This window comes from Sander lucioperca, chromosome 16 (genome assembly GCF_008315115.2).
Source record: "Sander lucioperca isolate FBNREF2018 chromosome 16, SLUC_FBN_1.2, whole genome shotgun sequence".
Classification (NCBI taxonomy): Eukaryota; Metazoa; Chordata; class Actinopteri; order Perciformes; family Percidae; genus Sander; species Sander lucioperca.
The window spans coordinates 19317031-19343836 of NC_050188.1; the positions used below are offsets into that span (position 1 = coordinate 19317031).

At 41.0% G+C, this 26806-nt stretch overlaps 1 protein-coding gene across 3 annotated transcripts in view; it reads right to left on the bottom strand.

Annotated features, from left to right (window-relative positions):
* The window catches only part of LOC116067068 (potassium voltage-gated channel subfamily KQT member 4), a 51834-nt gene extending 31402 nt beyond the window's left edge, over positions 1-20432 (bottom strand). The window contains exon 1 of one of the 3 annotated variants that reach the window (XM_031323371.2): positions 19086-20432. In XM_031323371.2, coding sequence (XP_031179231.1) covers positions 19086-19387 — 302 coding nt within the window. In that variant the 5' untranslated portion in view covers positions 19388-20432. The remainder of the gene's footprint in view (positions 1-19085) is intronic. The other 2 variants (XM_031323372.2, XM_031323373.2) reach the window with 2 other exon arrangements.
* Positions 20433-26806: the final 6374 nt, after the last annotated feature.

The window sequence follows — 26806 nt, forward strand, 5'->3', positions numbered from 1 at the left end:
CAATTTGAAATCATTTTGTAAAGAGAGAGAGAGAGAGAGAGAGAGAGAGAGAGAGAGAGAGAGAGAGAGACACACACAGAGACACAGAGACATAGGGGGAGAGAGAGAGAGAGAGAGAGAGAGAGAGAGAGAGAGAGAGAAAGAATAGATATAGTACGGTAATAGATGGAAATAGGAAGAAAGGGAGTAGAAAAGTAGCAGTGATCACAAGGACTAAGTATCAGTCAGACATAGGCATATATAATGAAAAAAATGGTGGACAAGAGACAGAAAGAGGTGGTTGAATAATGTATTCGACAGACGAGGGGACAGTGAGATGAGGAGAGCCAGAATGGAAAAGAGAGAGAGAGATGAGGTATCGTCTGTAAGGTCTCATCACACACTTGCTGACATTGCTTTAATCTCAGGGCCAAAAGAAGACTAGAGGGCCCAACGAGAGAGACACACACACACACACACACACACACACACACACACACACACACACACACACACACACACACACACACACACACACACACACACACACACACAGAGAGTAGAGCAGCGTTAGCAGCTGTTATTTTTTTTTAAGGGAGTAAAAAAAATAAAAATAAAAAGTCATAACATAGAGGACATGGGGACAGTTTGATTTGGCAGATTTATGTGTCACACTTGGCCATAATACATTTCTTGTTGACTTTCTACAAGAAAACATGTTTGGACATCGACTGAAACCTTTTCATCATCAATTACCCGTCATTAATTCATATTCGGTTGTAAAAAGGGAGTGAATTAGTGTGATGTGAGGCCAGAGAAGCAACAGAAGCAGCAGCAGATGTAGAGGACTTGGGAGACGGGGGCTGGATGACTTTTGGATAAGGCTTCTCCCCCTCCTCCTCCCCTTATAGTGAAGCCTGTTGACTTCATGTAGTGAGCAACCAGGATAAAGAGAGAGCAATAAAGATAAAGAGAACGAATAAAGGTATAAAGTGGAATAGATGAGAAAGAAACAACCAGAAGGAAAGAGAGGATAGAAAAACAGAAACAGATGCAGCTAAGAGAAAGTATAACGTTCTGATGGAAATAAGAGAGCAGAGAAGCAGATTACAGAAAAAGGAATTGAAAAAGTAGGCGTCATACCGGAATAGAGACAATGACAGTGTGTTCAAGTGAAGCAATTGTGAGGGACATAACGCAGACAAAAACAAAGGCAAAGAGTTAAAGGCAGCCTGCTTAATTATGGCTGCGTCGTTAACATTTAATTATTGTTTATGCTCTGCCCACAATGCAACTGGCCAGGCATTTATACACACAATCTCCATAAACTTACACATGCATGAATGCACAAACATTTTGCAAATGTGCGTATGTCAATCAAGACCTTTCCTGACAGCATGCACATTCAGCCACATGAGCAATGACACACACAGACACACGTATATGTACACACATTGCAAAGCGCTTTCTGCAGGCGAGGCAGACCTTATAAATACGTTCCCACATTGTGATTTTGTTTGAGCTCCGTCTCCATGGTGCTGCTTCCTTACATGTTTATAGTGACTGCCGTTATAAATTAAAATCATCTTAACAACACTTAAGAAGGGCCTTGCATGCGGGTGCAGCCAGGCAGGGACAACAAGAGAAAGACACAGAGACATGGGCTATCCCAGTATCTAGAGAGACAAGAGACAGACAACAAGCAGGAAGAGCAGGAAGACTGGGAGAGAGTAAGAAAGAACAGGGTTTGCTCCAAATGCCAAGTAAGATGTAAAGCAGCTTTTGACAAAGGTATACTTAAACATCTGAGGCTGTTTTAGCAGTGGTGGTTTGTGTGTGCATCTACAACCATGCATAAACATCAGGTATACTTGCAGGATGAGGAGGCTGCATGACTATGCAGCCTCCTCATCCTGAAAACAATATGCACAGCGCTCACGTGCTTATGGGGTAAAGTTACAAACAGAGAATAAAATCTAATACCAGAAAAAAATAACGAGCCAGAGAGACACAGTCTGATATACTGAACAAAAGCTTTAAACGTGAACACATCGATGAGTCTAGCCCACCTCTGCAGAGACATGCACCACAGATTATCTTTATGGTCTTTATTTAACACCAGATTAAGTTCAATTCTAACTTTTATATAGTTTTCAAGATCATATTGTAACAATTTACAACAGTTTAAATATGCATGTCTACTTTGTTTTCGCATCCCAAAAAAATAACCGACAATTTAGGTTGTGCGATATGACAATATACATATACCAGGAGACTATAAATTTGTCTACTGTTAGAATTTTTCCAATAACATTAATCCCAAAACTCTCCATTTAGCACATCTGGGTATATTAGGCCATTGTGGGTAGATGTTGCAAATCATGAGCAGGACTGATTTATGACAATATTGGATTTTTATGATTGTTATTGAAATACATGGATTCATCAGGTATTTTATTTTGCTGAACTGGTCCAAAACAGACAGACAATTTCTCGATTGATTTTCCATAAAGTTCACAATACCACATAAATCTGAAGATATGAAATAACATACATCCTGTTAGAGGATTTTATTCATGTTGCCAATATCACTCCTACTGACAAGTAATAAGTTACATTACCAATTATTTAAACCTAATATTGCTCTGGAGCCTTCTTTAAAAAAAGCATTTCCTGTATCTTTTGATTATATTTAGATTTCTATCTGCTTCCTGCACCAGAAGCTAAACTCGTCACTTTTCAATTCATCATCACTTATCCTTTAATGCCTCAAAGTCGTTGTTATGTAGACCAGTGAATGAGATAAGACGGAGTGGGCTTTCTCACATTTGTATAAACTAACATGTTAATTCCTTATCAGCGATTAGCTACAGAGTTAGTTTCCACAGTATTCAGCATCTCCTGATAATCGGCGATGTGCAGGTGCAGCCACCCATTAGGGTCAAGCCTTAAGTGTGCTGCTGAGAGATAATGGCAAGGCTAAAGCTACTGATTTATTTTTTGCCTGCCCTCAAGGTCTTTGCAGCCACTGGCGACACACAGAACCTGCAAGTGAAAGGTGGATGTGGATCATCGCAACTGATTGTGGACACTGAAGAAAGTCATCCAAACTTTGTGTGCAAACTGAAATACTGAGTTGCCTGAGATGGTTACTGTACAGAAGGTGAAATAAGCTGAGGACAGTTCTCTGCCTTTGTATACAGACAAAGATTCAATTGTTGCGTATTCAATGGCGGGGCAACCTGCAACTGTGCAACCTTTACAGAGAATGACATTACAGAGCAGCTTTCCCATAACTTGTGACACAATATGTTTCCAGTCAAAAGACAGTCAGACTTTACTGGCAGGGCCGTTTATCGTCACCAAAGTCCTAATTATCCTGTTTTACCTAACAGCTGGATTGCTGGGTTTTGACAGTCCAGTGTAACATTGATTCAAAGCAGGGCAGTGTTAAAACCAAAGTGGTGGCAGCAGCACAATAAAGTGTTTTGAAGAGAAAGCTTCCAGAACAATCAGGCAGAGAGGTGTTGGGTGAAATGTTGCAGTTAAAATAGAGGGAAGGTAATGTTTATCAATCAACACATATCAGGACTGAAAGTGTGCAGTGAAATCTTGTCCAACGGTGTCACTCTTTTTTTTTTGCTACATTGCCATATTGCCAAATGCACAGATTTTTTTTAACAGAGAAGTGATAGTGTAATGCAGGGAAGAAACTAAAGTTGGTTCCTTTTGGACAATAAGTGTATAAAATCATGCCTCAAAACACACACACACACACACACACACACACACACACACACACACACACACACACTCTCTCTCTCTCTCTCTCTCTCTCTCTCTCTCTCTCTCTCTCTCTCTCTCTCTCTCTCTCTCTCTCTCTCTCTCTAATTTAGCATATGAGTAAGCAAACTGAAACTTGAAGTGGCCAGTTTTTGTTTAAAACTGGTGGGGCAGCTGGTTACGTGTTTTAACATTAATACATCTAGTGCAGTGCCTGTTTGGAGGGTGTGCCTGTTCAGAAAGGGCTGATTCCCATGGTTCCCAGTATTTTTTTTCCAAAACTTTATCTAAGTGTAAGCGCGGTTCAATCAGTAGCGGCTCGGCTGCTGCTCATGTAGAGATTTGGCATGTCCCCCTTTTTTGTCTAGGAAGCGAGGTGGCCCAGGCTGGGGAAGCATGGAGCCTGGCTCAGCCTGCTGGAGAAGCCACTACAGCTCATAGAGATGTGGCCATGGGAGAGTAGGGTTGGGTTCAATTAACATTTTTATTGGTACCTGAAATTCGGTTACGGTACCCAACGGTACCTTTTTTTGGCACTTTCCCTCTGTAATAACAAAAAAATAATTTCAGTTGTAAAAATAACTCCAAATCAATTTGTCCTATTTACGTAGCACATTTATTTAGAACATTCAAAACTCCACATAAAATAAAACCCCTCCCTCTCCCCTCCCAAACCCATCCCTACAATCAATCAATCAAATCAGATAATCATTCAATTCTTACACTGGAACTTTTATTCTTCTATTTGTATCTTATTCTATTTTAGCCTGTTTTTACTTGATATCTCTTTTCAACTGCTCTTAAATGTTTTTATGTAAACTACTTGGAATTGCATGTTGCTTAAATGTGTCTGTCAGTCACCAGGGCATAGATAATGCTGTTGTGCCATGTGCCTACAACCTCCAGCCTGTTAGTCAGTCACCAGGGGTCTCATTTATAAAACTGTGCGTAGGATTCTTACTAAAAGTGTACGTACGCCCACAAGCCAAAAATGGTGTACACCAAAAAAAAAATTTATAAAACCGTGCGTACACACACCTGTAAGCAATGTTCCCTTTATAAATCAGTTTACCCACAAGTGTGCATGCGTGAATCAGCCTCTTATCCCGCCCTGTACACACCCATTTTTAACCATAAATAGTCAATGCAAAGCACCTCATGAATGCTGATCAGTATTTCAATGACCCTGGCAGTTATTCTTTACGCCGAATCATGATGACTGGAGGGCGGGGAAAAAGCAAAAAACTTTTCAGATGCTCGGGAATTGCTGCAAATTGATTTATAATTTTTGGCCTGTTCTCGCAGTGTAGGGAAACCTGATCTATAGACTACCTACTGTATATTAATAATACTGTCAAAAACGGCAGGCATTTCGGCACTTGGGGACAGCTTCGATATACCAGACCTAGATTTAACAGAACTATATATTATATCCAAACAAGCCTTAGTGATAAAGGTGAAGATTATATATAATATTTATATAAAAAATAAACACTTAGCTGTCTGCCATTTCCCTCTGGAAACAGCTGGCTGCCCCAAGAGTGGCGAGGACCAGTATTTGGACCGGGATGGCACGGTTCCGGCGTATTGCCCTCTCTACTGGACCCAATTCAATACATAGATCCAAAGCTCAGCTTTAGGGAATTTAAATTGGCATATTAGCCAGGCATCGTCGTAGTCCTGAAGCCTCTTTCTCTCCTGTTTCTTCCATTGGCATAGTCCTCCTGCAGGGCCAGCAGCAACCGCACGAAGGCCGCTTTCGGCTCGCCATTATATTATATTGCAGAAACAATGTCCACGTTAAGTTTTGAAAAGCGTAACCACACTTGCAACCGCTTTACCAGCATTGCCGTGACTCAAACAAACTGCCAAGGCAACGTAACTTCGCTCCGTCCACACGTCTGCGTGTGTGTGTGTGTGTGTGTGTGTGTGTGTGTGTCGGAGCGCCACTCTCTGTCAACATGCAGAGAGGACAGATATGCTGGCGAGTACTGCGCATGCATGGGTGCTGCATGTGTGGGGACACAGAGAGTTCCTGACTTATAGATAGATAGAACCAAATGTTTGCATGTGTATTTGTATCTCTGTTTGCAAATCTGGCTTCAACCCGATTCATCCATCTTGACTATTAAAGAATATTTCTATTATAGATGACGAATTAAAGATTTATGAATTAGAGCCACAATTTTAAGAGGCTCTGACATTTTGTTGTGGGGAGACCTTTTAACATTTCTGTAAGAGAAACAAGTCAAGCACATAAGATGTATTGTAGCACAAATGTTGTATATTAGTTGTTAATTGTATCCTCAAACTGAAGTTAACCCCCACAGAAATGTGACAGCAGCTAAGAGAAACATGTAGTTTATATAGTAGTCTATAGTCTGTTTAATATAGTCTCCTGAGAGCACATTGGGGATATGCTGGCAAAAATCCCGAAAAAATTAACAAAATCCCCCACCTACGGTATTTAGTTTAAATGAATGACTGCTACGAGAAAATGACACAACAATCTGTCAGTATTGGCAGCCCCTGTAGTGAGCACTTGAGCAGACTCGCTACATCTGCAGAAAGCGCTGATGCTATATATTGCAGAGAGACAGATGTAATAATAAGATATACAGTGGATGGGAGCTGGGAGAGATGCCCCTGGATTTTCCTGGCTGACAAAGCAGATCTGGAGTGTTTTACGGAAGCGTATTATATTCACCATAGAATGAAAAAAATGTAGACACCTTATCTCGTAATATTGAGAAAATAACTCACAATTTTGAGAAAAGATCTCATAATTATGAGATCCTATCTCATAATTTTGAGAAGCGATCTCGTAATTATGAGTTCCACAGATCTCGTAATTATGAGTTCCTATCTTGTAATTTTGAGAAAAGATCTCGTAATTATGAGATGAATGCATTTTCACAACAGAAAACAGCTCTCTTGTGTGAAGCTTTCAGGCTAGCTGATGCCATGGAAGCAAATAGGCCTACGTCTCACCTGTTTAGTTTAATCCGTTTTTATTTTGGTTTGGGTTTGCTGAGCCGTGGCCTACTGACAACTAGATATGCCACCTTCCAGGTGTTTAAAATGATCTCATAATTATGAGATCTTTTCTCAAAATTACGAGATCAGGATCTCGTAATTACGAGATCTTTTCTCAAAATTATGAGTTATTTTCTCAATATTACAAGATATGGTGTTTTTTTTCTATGGTGAATGTAATACGATTCCGTAGTGTTTAGAGGGTCTTGACTAGTCAAAATAAACTCTTGGCATTTCCCGTTGACCCTTCCGGGCAAATGCCACAGTATTCCTGGCCCGCCTCAGCGACAATAACATTATATAAACACAGATTACTGCAGATTAGAAGGTGTCAATACCCCTCCTGATCCAGGAGAATGAAACAGGACCACTGTCTGTGGCTCAAGGTCTCTGCTGAGGGTGTGTGTTTTTTGCATGTATACAGAATGCACTGTCAAGTAAATAAACAACAGTAGTTTGCGTGCATGCGTGCGTGTGTGTGTGTGTGTGTGTGTGTGTGTGTGTGTGTGTGTGTGTGTGCGTGCGTGCGTGCGTGTGTGTACATGTGCATGTCCTGTTCCTGGATGAAAGTGAGCAAGAGACAGCAGGGCTTGATATCGGGGAAATCTGGATAACCTGATTCCTGGTCGGCCATCCCAGGACAGACAGCCCCCTCCCCAGGGAGACACATTTTGCCTCGAAAGGAGAAATTAATACACCAATACATACATTGAACTAACCTCAACTCTCCCCCTCTATCTCCATCTCACTCCTATTCTCCTCTCCTTACTGTCCCCTCCATGCACACACAAATCACTTGTCCTGTTATAAGCCCTTCCCTCCTTTGAAGGACGACAAGGCTATGAAAACGCCTCCAAAACGGATGTTTTCTTTACATTTTACTGTTTCTGGACATACTGTATGCTCCTGACATATCCTCATATCCTCATGTGATGGTCTACATTTGGCACTACCTATGGTGGAAATGGGTGGGAGGTCAAAGGTGAGGGGAAACACTGAAACTGATCCTCCCACCTTTTCCTCTCCCTGTTGGCTTTACCTTACTTTTCAATACCTATTAGCAGCATCTGCCCTGCTGAAGTGTCCTTGATCAAGACACTGGATCCTTTCCAGCTACAGGGCTGCTGTTGTGGTAGGGGACAAGCGGAAAGAGAATTTTCCTACAGGGATCAATAGAGTATCACATTATCATTATTATCATTCATCCTTGGCAACCCAAACCAAGCTCCCTCTTACTCCTTCCTCCTCCTTCCTTTTGTCATCTGTGTGACACAAGCAAGCCATTCCACAGAAAAATAAAGCCCCTGCAGGGCAGGCAAGAAGGTTAAAGCACTTGACAAAGCTTGCCTAGAGCCACAGAAGACATTATACAACAGTTTTCACAGGGTGAGTAGGACTAACTAACTACAATACTAACTATCGATCTGATTTTGATGTGTTAAATTCATGGATTTCCACTTAAACTTGAGCAGAGCCAATGAACAGACAGCTACAGGATATTCTAGAAAGAAGATGTTGCTAACTTCTCAATTAGCCTGTCAGGAGGATCAGCACAGAGCTCCTCATAAAACAACTACTTGTAAAGACATTTCTCTCCGCTCCACTAATACAGATGATACTGAGCACAAGTTCTTAATAACTTCATGTTTTAATTTTGCTCCACATTTCTGCTCCTCCATTGTAAGACTTCAACAATGCATAACCAGTATATTTTCACCCTCCTTAGAACCAATCAATCACTCTGGCTGGTCAGTGCTCGGTCTTCACTGCTTGTCCCCTCGATCCATCTGCACTATTAGGCCAGTTACACACTGCCTGCGTGGTGTGAGCGTGGCGTTTCTGTTGCGTGTCAGCTGCGTGGCGGCTGCGTGGATTTTTCTATGTCTTTACACACCAGAAACGTGTCTGACGCGGTGCTGCTGCTGCTAGCCTTGTCTGGACACATGTATGTTTCCCATTGATAAAATGAAATACCATAAACAAATATATACTGATTTGATTACATTTATATCTGCATTTATATCAAAACCTAGAGACTTTCAAACATCAACATGTCATTTATTAATATGTATTTGTGTCTAAACGACATATAAACATATTTTCCTATTGTATTTTGCCTGGAAACGCTTCCAACACGCTTGTGTGTCGCGTGAAAAATAGGCGTCGGTTCTATTTCTAGCAGGCATGCGTTTTCGGCGCAGCTCGAGCCGCGCATGATACGCACGTGTCACGCAGGCAGTGTGTAAGCTCTAACCTGTTAACATGGGAGCCGAAATATAAACGGACACGCCACGCAGCTGACACGCTCGCGCGACACATCCAGTGTGTAACCGGCCTAACTGTACATTCAGGCTGGGGTCCAGGGGAACGCTGTACTGAGCCAGAGACCAAGATGAAGTATGGCAGCTAAAGCAAAGATCAAGACATGACATAGCTGGTTGGGTTTCCACAGTGCCGTTGGCAGTGTGACCTGATCGGGGACTGGAGTTCCACACCCCCCTAAGGAACACCTGCTGGGATGAATTATGGGCAAAAACAGGCGGCCTCATGTAATGGTCTACAGCATATGTGGCACTACCTATGGTGGAAATGGCTGGGAGGTCAAAGGTGAGGGGAAACACTGAAACCGATCCAAACACTTTTTTCTCTCTCTGTTGGCTTTAAAGAGATTACCTTTCAATCCCCATTAGCAAGCATCTGCCCTGCTAAAGTACACTTGAGCAAGACACTGAATCCTTTCCAGTTCACGTTGCTGCAGAATGTGACACACAGGTCAGGTGTAAAAGTGGGGGAAAGACTTCAAGACTTTTAAAAGGTGATAAAACAACACCAGTATAACATTAATGCATGTTCATCTAGTGTGATTAGTGTAATTTAGTAAAGTAAATTTCCCCACATGTCAGAGTGGTGGAGATATTTTTATATAGGGAATAATACAATAAACACAAATTTTTATCATTATTAAGGTATTCCTTCTACTTTGTGACTTTAAAAAAAGTGTACTTTTAAAATAAAACTGAACAGCAATAAAGCTTGTAGTGTATTTTCAGTCAAAAAGAAATAACACTGGTTCTTCCCCTTTAAACGTCTTTTATAACTTGTATTATGTCCCTGATGAACTGTTGTCCTCACAGGAAGCACAGCAGCCCCAAGACATCAAGACATGTCTTGACTCAAAAATGACCTCTGTCTCCAAAACTGTATCTTTAAAATTCCTGGAGCACAAATCAGCCAAAACCATCTTCTCTGAGTTCCTGCCCAATCCAGTCACTCTGGATTTAATCTCATTAGCAGCTCGACTGACGTTGGTTCCTCAAAACATGGTGTCAACATAAAACAGCACTTTCAAGCCGGAGAATGGAGTTCACTTTGCGGTGAAAACAAAATACTTTTTATTTCAAACCACCATCTTTTTCCTAAACTTTACTAGTCGTTTTGGTGCCTATAAACTTAACTGTCATCGCCACATGATGTTCACTTTTTCTAGCTAAACTCTCACAGTCACCTATTGGCGGCTAAAGAACTGCCACTGGTAGCCGGCATCCCGGAGCTCTATAGCGGCTAAATACAACCAGCAACTGCTGCTCGGAATTTATCGTTCTATCGCTAGCTCACGTTACAGTGCTTTACTTTGTTTAAAATACTTATATTTTAGGTATATAATATATGGTCTATTGGTGAAGTAGTATTGATCCCTTTGAGGGGGGATGGGGTAGGGGGGCTATGCATTTTGTCCCCCCATTTGGAATAAAAATAATTCAGCAGAAGCAGGGATATGTAGACCAGAAAGGGGGAAATCCCACGCATCCCCTGGCAAATCGCATCCTGATTGTAACTAACAAACTTTTGTATTTCAAATTTTTCATTTTGTCTATGAAATTATAATTTCCCAATCAGGCCAAACCCCAAACACATTTAATGTACTCTCACATGACAAAGAAAAACAGTATATCATCACATTTGAGAAGCTGAAACAAGAAAATGTTGCCATTTTAGCTTAAAGAATGACTGAAACATTTAACCAGTTATCCAAATAGTTGCCGAATAAATTTTCTTCAATCAACGGACTAATCGTTCAATTAACTAACTTTTAACTTGTGCATGTGACCATTATTACTTATTTTATTAATGTTTTTATCCTCCATATTTTTTCATAAGTCATAGATGATCTTGCATACTCAGAGCCCTTTTAAGAAAAGTCATGACCAGTCAATGAAGACTGAAAGGTGTAAAGAATTCAAATGTCCACACGGGTCTTAGACTTCAATGAATACTTTGTAGAGTTAAGCAAATGTGCAGGTAACATACAGGCAAGAGGTAAAACTTAACTCTCCACAACCGTGTGAATCTTACGTTACAGAGCCACATGCGTACGTGCGTAGGGACGTAGCAGAATGCCCTTAAAGGTATATAGTAGTGCTGTCAGTTAAACGCGTTATTAACGGCGTTAATGCAAACCCATTTTAACGGCGTCAATTTTTTTATCGCGAGATTAACGTTCTTTTTGGCCAAGCAAACTTTGTCGTTTTTTTCACATGCTGTTGCAACAACTAGTAACGTTAGAAAAACTCCAACACCACACCGGATCTAGCTAGACCGGAAACAAAACAACAGGCACGCTGCACACACTTGTTTGGGCTTGCAAGCCGGCCAAAGAGTAGTAGGCTTATGTTAAGTTTTGAGTGGATGGTGAGCGCGAGACGCCGAAATGGATGCCAATAAGATTCTGAACGGAAAGTTTACTTTTAAAAAGTTGTCGAGGGGGACAGCAGTTTCACGCATACATAGCCTGTACTCCACGGAGAAAGCAACCCAACTGGAACTGCTGCAGAGTGCAAACGCTGTCTCATTAACCGGTGATCACTGGACGTCAGCGGAGTAATCAAAATTATTTAGGAGTTACTGCACCCTATATTGACTATGTATATCAGCATACGGTTTTAGGACTGTGTTGTTTGTATCGTTTTTTTTGACTGTTTTTGTCATTTGGGACATTGTCCACCCTCTTTTCTGTCCAGGAGAATTGTTACATTCCTTATTAGAAAATGTAAAGGTTACAAATGTCCTGCTGTGGCATCCGGTTTTTGGACTATTTTGTTTGTACTGTATAAGCAAAGTGTTAGTGTTACATCTCAGTTAGGTTAGGTACTTGGAGGAATTGTGCAATAATGAGAGATTCACACGTTTCTTTTGTTTACAGTAAATAAAAAATAAACAAATACAAATCTTAAAGTCAAGTTCAAAAAGTAACTTTCTTTGCATTACTTTGATTCCCAATTAAGATACACAGGTAAGAATTGCTTTCCATTGTTAATATGTACTTAAAAACAGTTCTGAAATGCAAAATAATAAAATTTTATTCATGTGATAAAACATGTGATTAATCGTGATTAACTATAGAAATTTGGCGATTAAAAAAATTAATCGTTTGACAGCCCTAGTATATAGCCACATTTACATGGGCACATTATATGACAAGAGGAAACAAGGGGAAGAGATTGAGTGGCAATGATGAAGGGGAAGTCAATTACACAGGGCAGTATAGCAAATGAGAGATTATATTCCCACTCAGGAGGAAAGGGAAGGAGGGAATGATGGAGGACAGGGAGAGGGAGAGAGAGAGAGGGAGAGAGAGGGAGAGAGAGAGAGAGAGAGAGAGAGAGAGAGAGAGAGAGAGAGAGAGAGAGAGAGAGAGAGAGAGAGAGAGAGCAAAGGCAATTGGACCATAAAGGATTCTTAATGGAGCAGAATTTACACAACCTGCTGAGGTGAACAGATAAAAAAAAAGCAGCTGCGGAAAATGAACAACAAGCATCCAATCTGCAGTCCTGAGCAGGTTAAAAACCTGACTCAAAGTGTCGAGTGGCTTTCTCCTTTCACCATTTTATGGTGCCACCTCCCTCCCCACTCTACCCTTCTTTCTCTCCTACTTAGTCATCAATAAAAACACATTCATGCGCTGACTAAGAAAGCAAATAACAAAACAAAAAGCTTTTTTTGACGTTACTTAGACCATCAATAAAATAAAAAAAGGCCCAACACCAAACGCGTCAGTGGTTTTTGGAGGACGTCAAAGCAGGTGGGTTTTAGTGGTTTTTATGTAGCATGGTTGAAAACCTGAAAAAGCATACCAGACTGTTTCCATGACCCAGGTGAGAAACTAGATTAGCTGGCTCAGACCGGGTTCAGAGAGCGGGAATACTGCAAGGATAGAGGGAACACATTCAATCAACACGCTGTCTGAGCTAAATGAGTTTAATAATGTCAGAAAGGCAATTCACCTTTAATGAAAAGCTTGCAAGCTGCATTTTGTGTGCAGCACTGTTAGCACAAAAGATTTGTGAAGAATGAACTCTAGCCAAATACAGTAGATATTTCAAAGCCTCTTTGACCATACTATCAGTGGAGAGGTTATGGAGAGCATTAGGCTGCGAGCCCTGTTGTCAGTATCTCCCTGCACATCTATAAATAATGTGGCTTTACGCTCAAGCTTTCATAAACTGAAACCGTCACTGGTGCCATAAAAGGTTAAAGTGAAGGGATTCCCACACGTCATGGAGACTGAAGGCTTTATCTAGCAAAGATTTATCTGACATGAGAAGTTTACTTTGGAAATTTGTGAAGCTACTGTTCAAGATCAAAGGGAGGGAGGGAGAGAGGAAGAAGTCGTGTCCAACTAACGATCATTTCTTTAAAGGCATAATTTTTTTAATATTAAAAGCAGCAACAGATTTGCAAGCACTAAAGTGCTCTCACATGCATTAAATTACTGCAGAGTGATGTGTGTTTTGTTTACATCCAAAAGTGCAGCTTGCAAGAAAGATATCTTAAAGTGGTACTCAAGTGATTTAGTAAGGAAGTTGCATTAAGTTGGGTGACTCAAGAGACAAATTGAATGGCCAAAATCAAAGCAGTGGAGGCCCAGGTATCCTAACTTTTAGTCCCTTGTATGTGTAAAACTCCATGGACACTTGATCCTACACTTTCTATAATACAACTCGATCAGGTCTTTTAGACATATCTTTCCCTCCTAGTAAACGCCACACCTTAAGTTTGTAACACATGCTTTCTGGAGACTTTTATCCTTAGAAAAACAACAAAATCAGCCATTTTGTCATGCCACATCATGTTTACGTCCAAGCGACATAGCCATCCAAAGCACCTGCAGTAATTGTGACGAGAGCAAAGGTAGAAGTCAGGTGGTCTTATTAGAGCAACAAAGTCTGCATATGGTGAAGGTTGGAGTGGATGGATGAACCAACAAAACATCTGACTTTCACAGGGAGAGATCGTTGTTCATTTCACGTTTCCAACCGACAGTCAACACTGGTTTCTTTTAACTATGACCACAATCGTTACCAAACGGTAACCATGTGGTTATTACTGTAACCATGGCAATGAAGGTCCTCAACCTTAATAAAGCACTTATTACCCACACCATGATCATTCCCTAAACCAAGTTGTTGTTTGTGCCCAAACATTAACCATAGTGTTATCACATCATAATATTTATTTTCTAACAGTGATTTGTAACGGACAAATGAATATCCAGAGCCACAGAAGATATTATAAAACAGTTTGAGTAGGACTAACCGTGACTATTGATCTGATGTTGATGTGTTAAATTCATGGATTTCCACTTTAATTTGAGCAGAGCCAATGAACAGACAGCTACAGGATATTCTAGAAAGAAGATGTTGCTAACTTCTCAATTAGCCTGTCAGGAGGATCAGCACAGAGCTCCTCATAAAACAACTACTTGTAAAGACATTTCTCTCCGCTCCACTAATACAGATGATACTGAGCACAAGTTCTTAATAACTTCATGTTATAATTTTGCTCCACATCTCTGCTCCTCCATTGTAAGACTTCAATAATGCATAACCAGTATATTTTCACCCTCCTTATAACCAATCAATCACTCTGGCTGGTCAGTGCTCGGTCTTCACTGCTTGTCCCCTCGATCCATCTGCACTATTACTGTACATTCAGGCTGGGGTCCAGGGGAACGCTGTACTGAGCCAGAGACCAAGATGAAGTATGGCAGCTAAAGCAAAGATCAAGACATGACATGGCTGGTTGGGTTTCCACAGTGCCAGTATTAGTTGGCTCAGCGTAGTGTGACCTGATGTGGGGGTTGGAGTTCCACACCCCCCCTAAGGACCTCCTGCTGGGATGAATTATGGGCAAAAACAGGTGGCCTCACGAATGGTCTACAGTATATGTGGCACTACCTACTGTATGGTGGAAATCGGTGGGAGGTCAAAGGTGAGGGGAAACACTGAAACCGATCTCTTTGAATGTTTTCGCTCATAGGTTTACACACAGATGCACAGATGACAGGACCTACAGTAAAGCTGAATCCTTAGTTGATTAATCGATTAGTGCGTGGGCAGAAAATGTATCTAAATGCCAGCCATTCTCTGGTTCTTTTCTCTGTTTTATATATTGTCGACTCCATATCTTTGGGTTTTAAACTGAAGGAAGATATTTAAAATGTGTCACAGTGTCCTCTGGGAAAGTGTGATTGTGATCATCACTATTTTCACATTTTGTATACACTAAACACTGAATCAAGAAAATAATCATTAATTGCAGTCCTTACCAACAGCTTCTCAAATATACACATAGATAACATTAATAACATCAAGTACAATACAATGAGGTATGTGTCTGAACTATACAAACTTTCTTGCTGGGACGCTGGTGTTTGTACAAACTTTAACAAACTTAACCAGTTCAGACAAAGGTTTTACTGCAGGTTAAATAAAAGAGATGGGATTCAAAGGTCTTGAGCTTTTACTGTGAGTGAGTGAAGGGACCATGACAATAAAAGTGTCACTTAACATTTTAAATGGTCCACACTCTATTTTAACCAGAGCTTGGCGAACGCAAAAACATAGTGTCGCCTAAGCAACCGAGTTGTTTTTCACAGATCCACAGAAGTTTACGGGAACACTATTGTCTCTTTTAAAAGGTTTCTGCATCCTTACCCATCCCTCCCTCCCTTTTCTTGGTAGTGTAGAAAACATGGCTTTTAGTTGAGTCCTTTCACCTAACTAATAGAGGAGAGGAGAGGAGAGGAGAGGAGAGGAGAGGAGAGGAGAGACTCAGTGCCAGCTCTGAATTAGCATACAGCTGTTACACTTGCAGGAGTGAATGTTTGAAGAAGTGTCTAGTCCACAGGAGACAGCCGACATACAGATGTAAAACAGTTTACAATAATCTAAACCATTCAGAGGGCAGGATGTTAAAGTTACCCAAGACCTTTATCTAGGGGGAAATATTTCTCTATTAGGATGCATCTTATGTGCAGCTGTGACAGCAGCAAGAAGGGGTGAGGAGTGTGGGGGAACTTAAGTGGGTGCCCATGGAGAGACATTACAGCGGAGAGCTATTTCACCCCTTTCCCATACACGCTCCAACACACACCTGTGAGGAGAGGCTCTCTAGAAGCTGTGCATCTGTTCCAGCGTTCCCCATTACAATGAAGGACTAATTAAAGGATCAAGGGAAGTTAGCACAGCAACCTACACAGCAGTGTAGGGCTCAATTTAATTACAAGAGATCAACGCTGCCTTAATTGAGCTTCATCGTACAAATAATTTTCCTGACACATGGCACAGCTCTCAGCATGGTGAGCGCCTCACATGTAATTAATCAAAACAGATGCACAGCTCAGGTTGATACAGTATCATGGGAATTATGCACTCAGCTAGACATATGTGCACTCAACATATATCATGTCAAAGTGCAAGGATTAAAAAAAAAAAAGCCTAGTAAGATTTTAGTCGTAGGTACATTTTTCAATAAGACGGTGGCATAAAACAGGCCATCACTGAGGCGGCTCACTTCCAAAGTCAGTCCAGCTCCGTCTTTGAGGCCATGGCATCCGATCTGGGCACCTCGGAGCGCCTGCCCTGCCTCTCTGACAGAGAAATAACAACAATGGCAGAGCTGCCGTCAAGTAATGTCAGGGAGAATGTCACCCGCAACTACCCTGCAAAGGCCATCGCTCTTAATGAGGAACACGCAGGGTGGAGGCAGTACACGACATGTTAGTTCTGTTTGTGCTGCAAAGACATGTTTGCAGTCCCATGGGAACGGAAAGGGAAGAAACAAATAAAGAGAAGTGAAAGAGCTGAAGGACAAAGTGAGACTAGCGTTTGCTGCTCTGCACTCACATTAAAATAATAATAATGTGCCAACAGTATATGATAAGAACACATACGAGAAGCTCTGCAGTGGGATTTCCCTGTTATAAACACATGATGGCATTGGCAGGCAGACTGCTGCACTTGTCTAAACAACGGCACGGAAAGCACGGCCCAGTCCAAGGAGCTCCCACACATAATGCTCTGTCCATTATGTGCCAGACACAGCTGGAGGACAGCTGCTGGGGCACAACTGTCCTGGTCTTCATGTAAAAAGACAGTGATATACATTGGCATAAACTGACACGGTAAATATTCACTGGGTGAACTTTCACTTTTAATGAGACACTTAGGCCTACCATTTACACCAAGCGTTACGATTATTCTCTAAGTTATTAAAAAGGTTAAATTTGAATCTGAAATGGGTGCACATTTATTTAAATGACAATTCACTACAGTTTGGTTTAGACAAATGAGTGCTGTGTGTTTCACATATCAGTCTGGAGCTCTTAGAAACAGCCATTGCTACCAGTGGGCTCTTACTTTTCCAGTGTTTACATGTTGTATACATTATAGAGCAGATGGAACACGGGTACTTTAAAGCCCTGACTGAATGCTTTCTACAGTTATTGGGAGTTGCTTTAGTTTGAGCTCTATGTTTAGTGCATGTGTTTAATTGGTGAGATTATTCTTCATCTGGTTGAAAAGCTGTCACGTAATGGGTTCATAATGGGTTCAAGTTTATATTTTATTTTACTAATGTATTATTTAATTCACCTGTCAGAAAAATGCTGCGACAAACAAGTCCAGTCAAGTTTTTAACCACACTTAAACCCCCCTCACTATCATTACAATTGCATTTATTTATTTTTAAATCAAAATCAAATGCAAAAACATGTATGCCTGCTGATAGTCATACTTTTAAATGAATCACTTTGCAGTATGTTTCTTTTTTTCTGTATATTGGCATGCTTGACTAATGGGTTTAAATGATGGAGAGGTGTGAATTATGTACTGGAAAGGTTTATATGGTGGCTGAGACGGTTCAACACAAATACAAAAGCTTCAACACAAACGCTACAACACAAATACTAAAGCCACAACACAAAAGCAAGAGCTACAACACAAATGCCACAACGGAAGTGAGTGTCTATGGAGCCCGGTGTCAGCTGAGAAATTAAAATTATTTCCAAATTGCGCACAGTTTATAAAGTGTGCCCACAGATTTGTAAACTGTGCGCACAATGAATGTATTCTGATGTGCCAGCTGGCGTTAGACTATATTAGCTTATGTTAATCTTCCAAAAAACCTAAACCATGAATTCTCTATTTTCTAACAAAACCAAATACAACTACCCATTAGGACCTTAACCGATGAGTTGTCACACGTTATATTGTCAGAATTAGAAAAATAAAAGCTTAAATCCCTGGGGAGCTAGGTTAGCAGAATGGTCTTTATTCGCTGCTGCACGGATTGTGAATCCATGCGCACAGTTTACAACTCTGTGGGCACGGTTTACAAAGGCACAGATTTGATAACGGTCTTTCTTTTCTCAGCTGACATTTCTTCCGTTGTGGATTTTGCATTGGTGTTGTAGCTCTTGCATTCACGTTGTGGCTTTTGTATTTGTTTTGTAGCTTTTGTATTTGTGTTGAACTGTCTCAGCCACCATACAAACCTTTCCAGTACATCATTCACACCTCTCCATCATTTAAACTTATTAGTTAAGCATGCCAACTTGCAGAAAAAAGAAACATACTGCAAAGTGCATTTATAAGTATGACTATCAGCAGCCATGAAAAATTACCCCTGTAGATGTGGACACATTCTATTTAATACCCAGCGTCCTCCTGATTATTTAATCAGAAGCAAGGGGAAATTGAACAAAAGACCCCGTGGTGTGATGATATATGGAATATGACCGTGCTAATTGCAGCAGAAGCAACTCTGCTTGGTTAATTGGAAAATTCATCAAATGAATGCTGGCATATAGGCTACTGATAATGTTGACTATCTCGCAGCATGTGGCTTCGCTCACTTAAGAGACTTTAAAAAGTTTAAATTGATTTAAATGTGCTTCATTTGGTCACTTACCAATAAAAAAAAAAAGATAACGATAGTGGTACACTTACATGAATGCATGGTAGATGAATGCCCATCCTCTTGGTCTTTCCAGCACGTTGTACATGCAGTTTTGCAACTTTCTGCAGCGTTTGTTTGAAGAGGACGAGTTGGCCCGGGGTCCGGGCGGCCCGGGCAGCGGGGTACCCAGCAGACCAGTGCGGTGAGACGGGTGTCCGCGCTCCGGGCTGGACGGTTCGCTTCTCTCCGTGTGGACAGCGGTGAGAGCCACAAACTCTACCCGCCTGTCGTCGTTCGGATCTGGGGGCACCAGCATTCTGATGCCGCCGTTGTTTGACGGACTTCCTAACATCAATCTGGCACAATTAAACTAGCGCAGAGCAAAGTTTTGACCAAGTCATAGTCCGTCTTGTCATAAAGTGGACTAAACTAGACAACCGGCCAAAACCCATGAGTAGGCTAAATATCACCCATGCTAATTTTCAGTCTAGGTTTTATAACTCAAGATTTCAAAGTTATCTGTAAATCAAATCGCGGTCGCAAAAGAACAGATGCACAATATTTGGACAAGTGTGTCGCACTGAAATGTGACATTCAGCGATCATTGTTAAGAGTCAGATCAGCGGGGTTCAGATAAGTAATTACACATGCACTAAGTCCAAGAATACATTGAAAAACCTGTCATCACTTTGCAGAAATAGACCAAACTGACCTCAATCAATAAAGCATATTACCATAAATACCCTTTTAAACGTGCAGTCATAAATCACTAAACAAGGCTACCTAGAGCAAGCGAGCGAAATTTTCATGCAGTGAATCTGTGTCCTCCAAACCAACTATATCCAACTACAGTCTTTCATCAAGTTCGTCTAAGTTGCTCCTGTAGTTTGAACTGACAATGTGAGACTCGCCACAGCCGCTAGCATCAGCCTGCTCTCCCCTCCTTGTGCGTTTCTCTGGTCCAGCGATCCTCCGCTCTGGCAGGCGGGGTGGAGAGCGCAGAAGTGAAGACCATCAGTATGATGTCAAGAATCGCAGACGACCAACTCTATAAAAGCCAAATAAACGCTTGCCGATGTTCGCATCTGGTTTGTAAAAGCTAACGAAGATGAAATAAAGTCTCTTTCTGGTGAGTTGACGTTCAGAAAGAGAAGGGCTGGCGAGAGGCGAGGACGGGATGCACGCAGTGACGGGGAGAGGATGACCAGACAATGATGTTCTTGTTAATGAAGCTTTCCCGGAAGAATGAGGATATTTCTGGGAGAGTTGATAACTTTGATAAGAACTGCCCCTTGTGCATATGCACCTAAATGCTGTATAAGTATTATACATTATCCAAGGAGTTTATAAGGATCAAAGTGCCCCAGATTCCTTATCTGTGCCTTCCAAAACATAATTTTTAAATGGTCAGGAATTTGAAGTAACAAAAGTTTCTTTCCTCCGAAATGAAGATGTCACTTTTCATGTCACTGTTTATTGTGGGAGGGGAATCCATGGCTACAGGCGTTTGGGACAGCAGAGACAGGTGCAGGGGGACACAGCGACAGCACCTCAGTGGACAGAGCTTTCTAAATCTATGACTGTGACACACACACAGAGGCTTGTGGTTATGACACAATACTGGAGTTATGGAGCACAGTGCCCTGTAGATAGATCACCTGTCAGAGGGCCTCCTAAGAATGCATTATTAAGGTGGTACCCAAACTCCCGCTGGCCTTGGTGTATCATCTGACCACCGAAAGTGACATCAGCAACTGCCAAGGTAGTTCATATGTGTCTTTGAACTGATACATACAGTGGTGCTCATAAGTTTATGAACCCATGCTAAAGTTGACTAAAAACAGGAATAAAAAAAATCATCTTTTGGAAATTGATCTTAATGCCTTAATTAAAAAATGAGGAAAAATCCAATCTTTAAGGACACCAGTTTTCTTTGTGAATGAATAATGTATCGTAAATAAATAAATGTTCTTCCTTAAAATACTGGGGATATAAGTAAGAACACCCCTATGTTAAATTCCCATAGAGGCAGGCAGATTTTTATTTTTAAAGGTCAGTTATTTCATGGATCCAGGATACTATGCATCCTGATAAAGTGCCCTTGGCATTTGGAATTAAAATAGCCCCACATTATCACATACCCTTCACCATACCTAGAGATTGGCATGGGGTACTTTCCATAAAATCATCTCTCAATGCAAATCAAACCAGCTATTAGGCTAACTGAAATAAAACCATGCCAATCTCTAGGTATGGTGAAGGGTATGTGATGATATGGGCTATTTTAATTCCAAAGGCCAAGGGAACTTTATCAGGATGCATATTATCCTGGATACTATGCATCCTGATAAAGAGATGATAGAGAGATGATTTTATGGAAAGTACCCCATGCCAATCTCTAGGTATGGTGAAGGGTATGTGATGATGTGGGGCAATTTTAATTCCAAACGCCAAGGGCACTTTATCAGGATGCATAGTATCCTGGATCCATGAAATAACTGGCCTTTAAAAATACAAATCTGCCTGCCTCTATGGGAATTTAACATAGGGGTGTACTTACTTATGCCCCCTGTATTTTAAGGAAGAACATTATTTATTCACAAAGAAAATTGGTGTCCTTAAAGGTTGGATTTTTCCTCATTTTTTTAATTAAGGCATTAAGATGTATTCCTCTTTTTAGTCAACTTTAGCATGGGTTCATAAACTTATGAGCACCACTGTAAATACATTTGAGTGTTTCTGTTCAGAAACACTCAAATGTAAACATGGAGGTACTGGAAGTTAAATTCCTCAGGAGGAAAAGCAATGAGGAGTTTAGAGGAACAAATCTGCTCTCTTTCCCCAGTACCTCATCGCTCACATCTCTGGTCCCCCACTTGAGTGAATCATTGTTTACTGACAAAATGAAAGTATAATATATTAAAGGTAATCATGGATTTTTTTTTTTAAATACACCGTATTGCCTCCATCAAACAGAGAAACTGACCATCTACCATAGACATGCGTTCAGCATTGTCAAGGTTTTACAGTTTTCCACAACAACAGCGGAGGCAGGTCACTCATGCTAACCATGTGCGTTCCTGTCCATTGTGGCTGCTGCAGGTCTGTCGAATGACGTGTGGGAAAGCAGCTGGAGTCTCTTGAGTCACAAATCTAGACATTATTCCCAGGGCCCACTCCCATTACATAACTTAACATCACTAATCCTTAACTCTTTACTCCTTAACTATAAACTGTTGACAGCTGTTCTACTTACAGCAAGGTATTAATACAAACTGGGGAATGTAAGTTGACATTTTTCAAACAGATCTTGTGTTGAAAGTACATTTTCATGTTACTTTTTTTTGTCAAAAAATCCATCACAATTTCCCAGAGCTCAAGCCAACAGTCTAAAACCCAAAGATGCTCAACTAACCATGACGTAAAACAGGGGGAAGCCGAAAGTCCTCACATTTGAGAAGCTGGAACCACAGAATGTTTGCCATTTTTGCTCGAAACAAATAATTAACAGTATTACAGTATTTTTATGACACGAGCAAACAAATTGATTAATCAAATAATCGTTTCAGCTTAGTAGACTTGACTACAAATGCAGGAAGCAGAGTACGCTAAGGTCCTGAGATATCCATGATATAAAGGTTAACAAAATTGTCACCCCTATCATGGTACCAGGCTTCTAAATTACTACCCACACAAAATGAAAATGCAGTGTAATTCATGTTTTTAAGATTATTTTTTGGGCTTTTCTGCCTTTAATCGATAGGACAGCTAGGTGAAAAGGGGAGAGAGAGGGGGAAGACATGCAGGAAATCGTCACAGGTCGGACTCGAACCCTGGACTTCTGCGTCGAGGCATAAGCCTCTCAGTATATGTGCGCCTGCTCTACCCACTGAGCCAACCCGGCTACACCAAATGACAAAAATGTAACCAGCTATCACGCCCCATATTGATTGTTGGTTCTGGTTCCAGACAACAACTACATCCACCTCACTCAATTTCTGATGCTGCTAAGAGGTTGTTTATTTCAGTAGTGTTTGAAAATATAGGCTTAAAACTGTCTTATATTTGGATTGTGATCGGTTGAGAAGCACACAAACTGCTGATTTTGAATTTATAAATTAACCTCTTGACGTATAAGTGAACTAAGGTGTAATTTACATGGTGAAAAAATTAAGGACTGGTCCTTTAAGCAAAGGTGAAATATCTATTTACTTCTTTCCTAGAATACTAATGTAGATGTAAATGTACATGAAAGATAAAGAACACAGGGGATCTAATTTGGGAAGAAGGTAAACTATTAGTAGAGTCTTGTGGAGCCTAACCACCCAATGATGAAAGGAGGAGGTACTATCTAAACATCAACACAACGGCATCCTGTACTGGGTGTCTCCCACTACAACTCTCTCTGTTAGCCTGGTTTCCTCTCTTCCTCCATTTCTCCAGGCCTCCCCTCCTCTCCACCGCTAAACTGTCCATACCAGGCCAGGGGGCGATGCAGGAAGAAGGTGTTGACGGACAAGCCAGCCCTGCTCGTACCCTCAGGAATTTACATCAAAGTTTCACCGAGGCAAAACCATGCACCCCCTCTTTCTATAACAGTACCAGCCCTGCTCCAGTGTTAATTTCACCCAGTAATCAACACTTGGAGCTCGGCAGAGTATTCGGACATGGCCTCTGGGAGAAAGGCGGCCCTGTGACAACACACAACAGCTGAGCAAGGTCAGACTGTTAATTGTGACTGTGGAACGGGTGGTTGAATGCACAAATGTATACAACCACACCATGAAGAAGGGCTCACACACTTGTGTACACAGATTTGATGGCAGTCAGGGTGAAATTACAGTCAGGGATGACCCAGAGCGGACTACAAGGGCCCAGTGTTTAGAAGGCGGCTGTTGTGTTCTCTTCACGCCCACCTCTCCCCTCGCTGTTGTTTTTCCACTGCACTCCTCACTCCAAGCATTCACTCACGCCCCAAAGAGCCCACGGAGCTCCGGGAGTCGGCAGCCACTCAGGGAATCTATGGGAACTTAAAAATACTCACATCAGCAATTGTTCGCTACACATAGTACAGTACAAACTCGCTGCGTCCGACCCCCACCAACCTTTTATTTCCTCTGCGCACTTGGACGTTTACTTACACTTCTTAATGGCTTTCCAAGACCCCACTCTTGTTTGCCTTTATTTAATCTCTTTTGTCTTCTCCTTTTAATGTTTCGTCCTCTTTGACATATTTCTCTAAAAGGAAAACATTAGAGGGACCAAGAGAGGAAAGAGGAGGGCTGACTTGTTAATATAGTCTGTTGTTATAGTCTTTGGAGAGACAAAACACTGCTGTGTTTGGAACAAGAACACCCACTGAAAAACACACTCCAACCATCATGTAGACGCTGTAAAAATGTCAACTGACGTGAGGCAGTTTTCCTGTGTTAATCAATCTGCCTTTCTGCAACATGAAGTGGAAACCACTACATTCAGTGACTGAGTCAGGAAATTACACTAGTTCACTCAGTCGCCCATTCATGGTCAGTCAAAAGATCCTTTGTAACTTAGTACCACTCTAAGTGCTTTTACAGCAGTGACAGAGCACGGTCTTACTGGGAGTATGCAGCATGTTACTAACAACCATTTAGAGAAGTGGAGGGGACAGGCAAAAACAACACTAACCTATACAGCCCTGAGCTATTAAAAGATTTAACAAACAAACAAGTAGCAGTATTGATAAGTGTTATAAGCGGGCTGATTTAAAAAAAAAAAATACAGAGGCCAGATGACCTAATAGGTCAAGGTCCACAGGGTGAAACGATCAGTCTCCAGTCTATGGAGTGAGGCTGGATTAGTAATCAGGGTAAAAAAAACATTACATCAAAAATTTCAAGTTATCAGCGTTATTTGTTAACTACTAAAAGTCCCTCTGTGTCTGAAGCCAAAATGAAAGAGATTAGGAAAGAGTTCAGAGTAGAAAGTATGGCTACAGTTTTCCTGAAGGATTCATTTGGGGTAGTTTTTGCATATGTAAGATATCCACATATTAACATTAAGTCAACTGTAACACCTGAACACTAGTGTTGCAGTTATGTAAGAGTGTGTGAAAACTAGTTAGTAAGCGAGCACAGAAGTTTAGCTAAAAGAAATGAATAAATTGTAGAAATAACTAGCTTAAAGTTATCACTAAACAATGGACAAATGGTTAAAATAGCTCAAAGTTGAAATAGTTACTGTAGCTAAAGGCTGAAATCGTTACCTAAAAGTATTGGCTTAAGTAACATTAATGGATAAATGGTCAAACATTCAGTTTCACTCCAAGTAGTAGCCTAGAGTAGCCTTAGGCTAGTAGTACAATTGCTGATCAAACCAATCCCTTAATATTGACGGTTCAATTGTATGAAATAATTAACAATTTTATATAATGAATAGTGTTATACATTTAAAGCATACATTGGGAATTGATGAAGGGGTACGCAAGTTCATTTGAAAGGGCTGTGGGGGTACCCCAGACCACAAAGGTTGGGAACAACTGCCTTTTATCATAACTGACTGCATCTTCATTCTGAATTAATACATGGATATAAATCAGTATTTTTTTACTAGAATCAAACTATTTAATACCCTTATAAACAAACGTTGAGAATTGTAATACAATTTAAGGCCTTGTTTTTTTTCCTGAATTGACTGTGCTGTAAAAGTTGTGAATATTTCACCATTTTGTTGCTGCTCCTTGTAGAGATACATGATTCACATTATTCTTACAGAAAACTGAAATGCCAGGACCTGGGAAAAGTTTGCATTAAAGTTTGATGGTGATTAAAAGAAACTCTCCCAACACCTCAGCAAGAGAGAAAAGAGGATCAAACACAAAGTGAATGTCCACTCCTGTTATGGGTTTGTCTCTAACTTGGTGAGTCCAACTGGTGCTGTGGCCCAATCACAAGGTCCAGACTGCAGCCATGGCAGTCAGCGCCAATTCATCTGGCCCAGGTTGCCTTGATCTGACCAGATGAGCCAGCCAAGAAAAATACCACCAGACAATCCTTTTCATGCTTGACTTAAGCTCAAACATTCTCACAATCCTCACTGCTCTTATTATAAAGAGCCGAGCATGAGTCTGCACTCATTAATGCTGTTATTGTTCAGTGATTAAGTCGATTAAGTAAGGGCCCTCCGGTTTGACTCATGTTTACTTGTGGCTGTGTCTACTCTGGCTTAACCAGACAATTGTGAAGTTAGCGGTTACTACGGATATGGAAAAAAACAAAGTGATACTCGCAACTTTTGAGCTTTGACTTGCAAAGACACTGACACAATGTTGAATGTGAGACATTTTACTTGGTGTAAAGTGGGACATTATGAGCCCCTGCCTACCTAATTTTCTGTTCCACCATAATTACTTCTCTTCCTTTTAAGATTTAGGTCGGAAAAGGAATGCAGTCTGATCTCGCAGGAGCTGAGCAGTCTCCAGCCAAATAACTCGTGACTCTATTGTTAACCACTTGCTCTTTGTAGCACATGAAGCTTTTCGAGCACTCGAGGGCAGCAGAAATAAGATTATGGGTGTTCATATAGTCTGGTTTGGGTGCAACGTGGGCAAATATTGATTGCACGTTTTTGCCAGTGTCTATGCTTCTTAAACAATGCCCCAGGTGAAAAAATGTAGACCTGTGTTTTCTGCAATAAATCAGGTGCCCTTATAAAGGACAGCACTGGCATTTACAGTTTTGTTAGATCAGTGCTGCCCTCCTATGGCCATTTGGGAAAACAACACAAGCCTCAC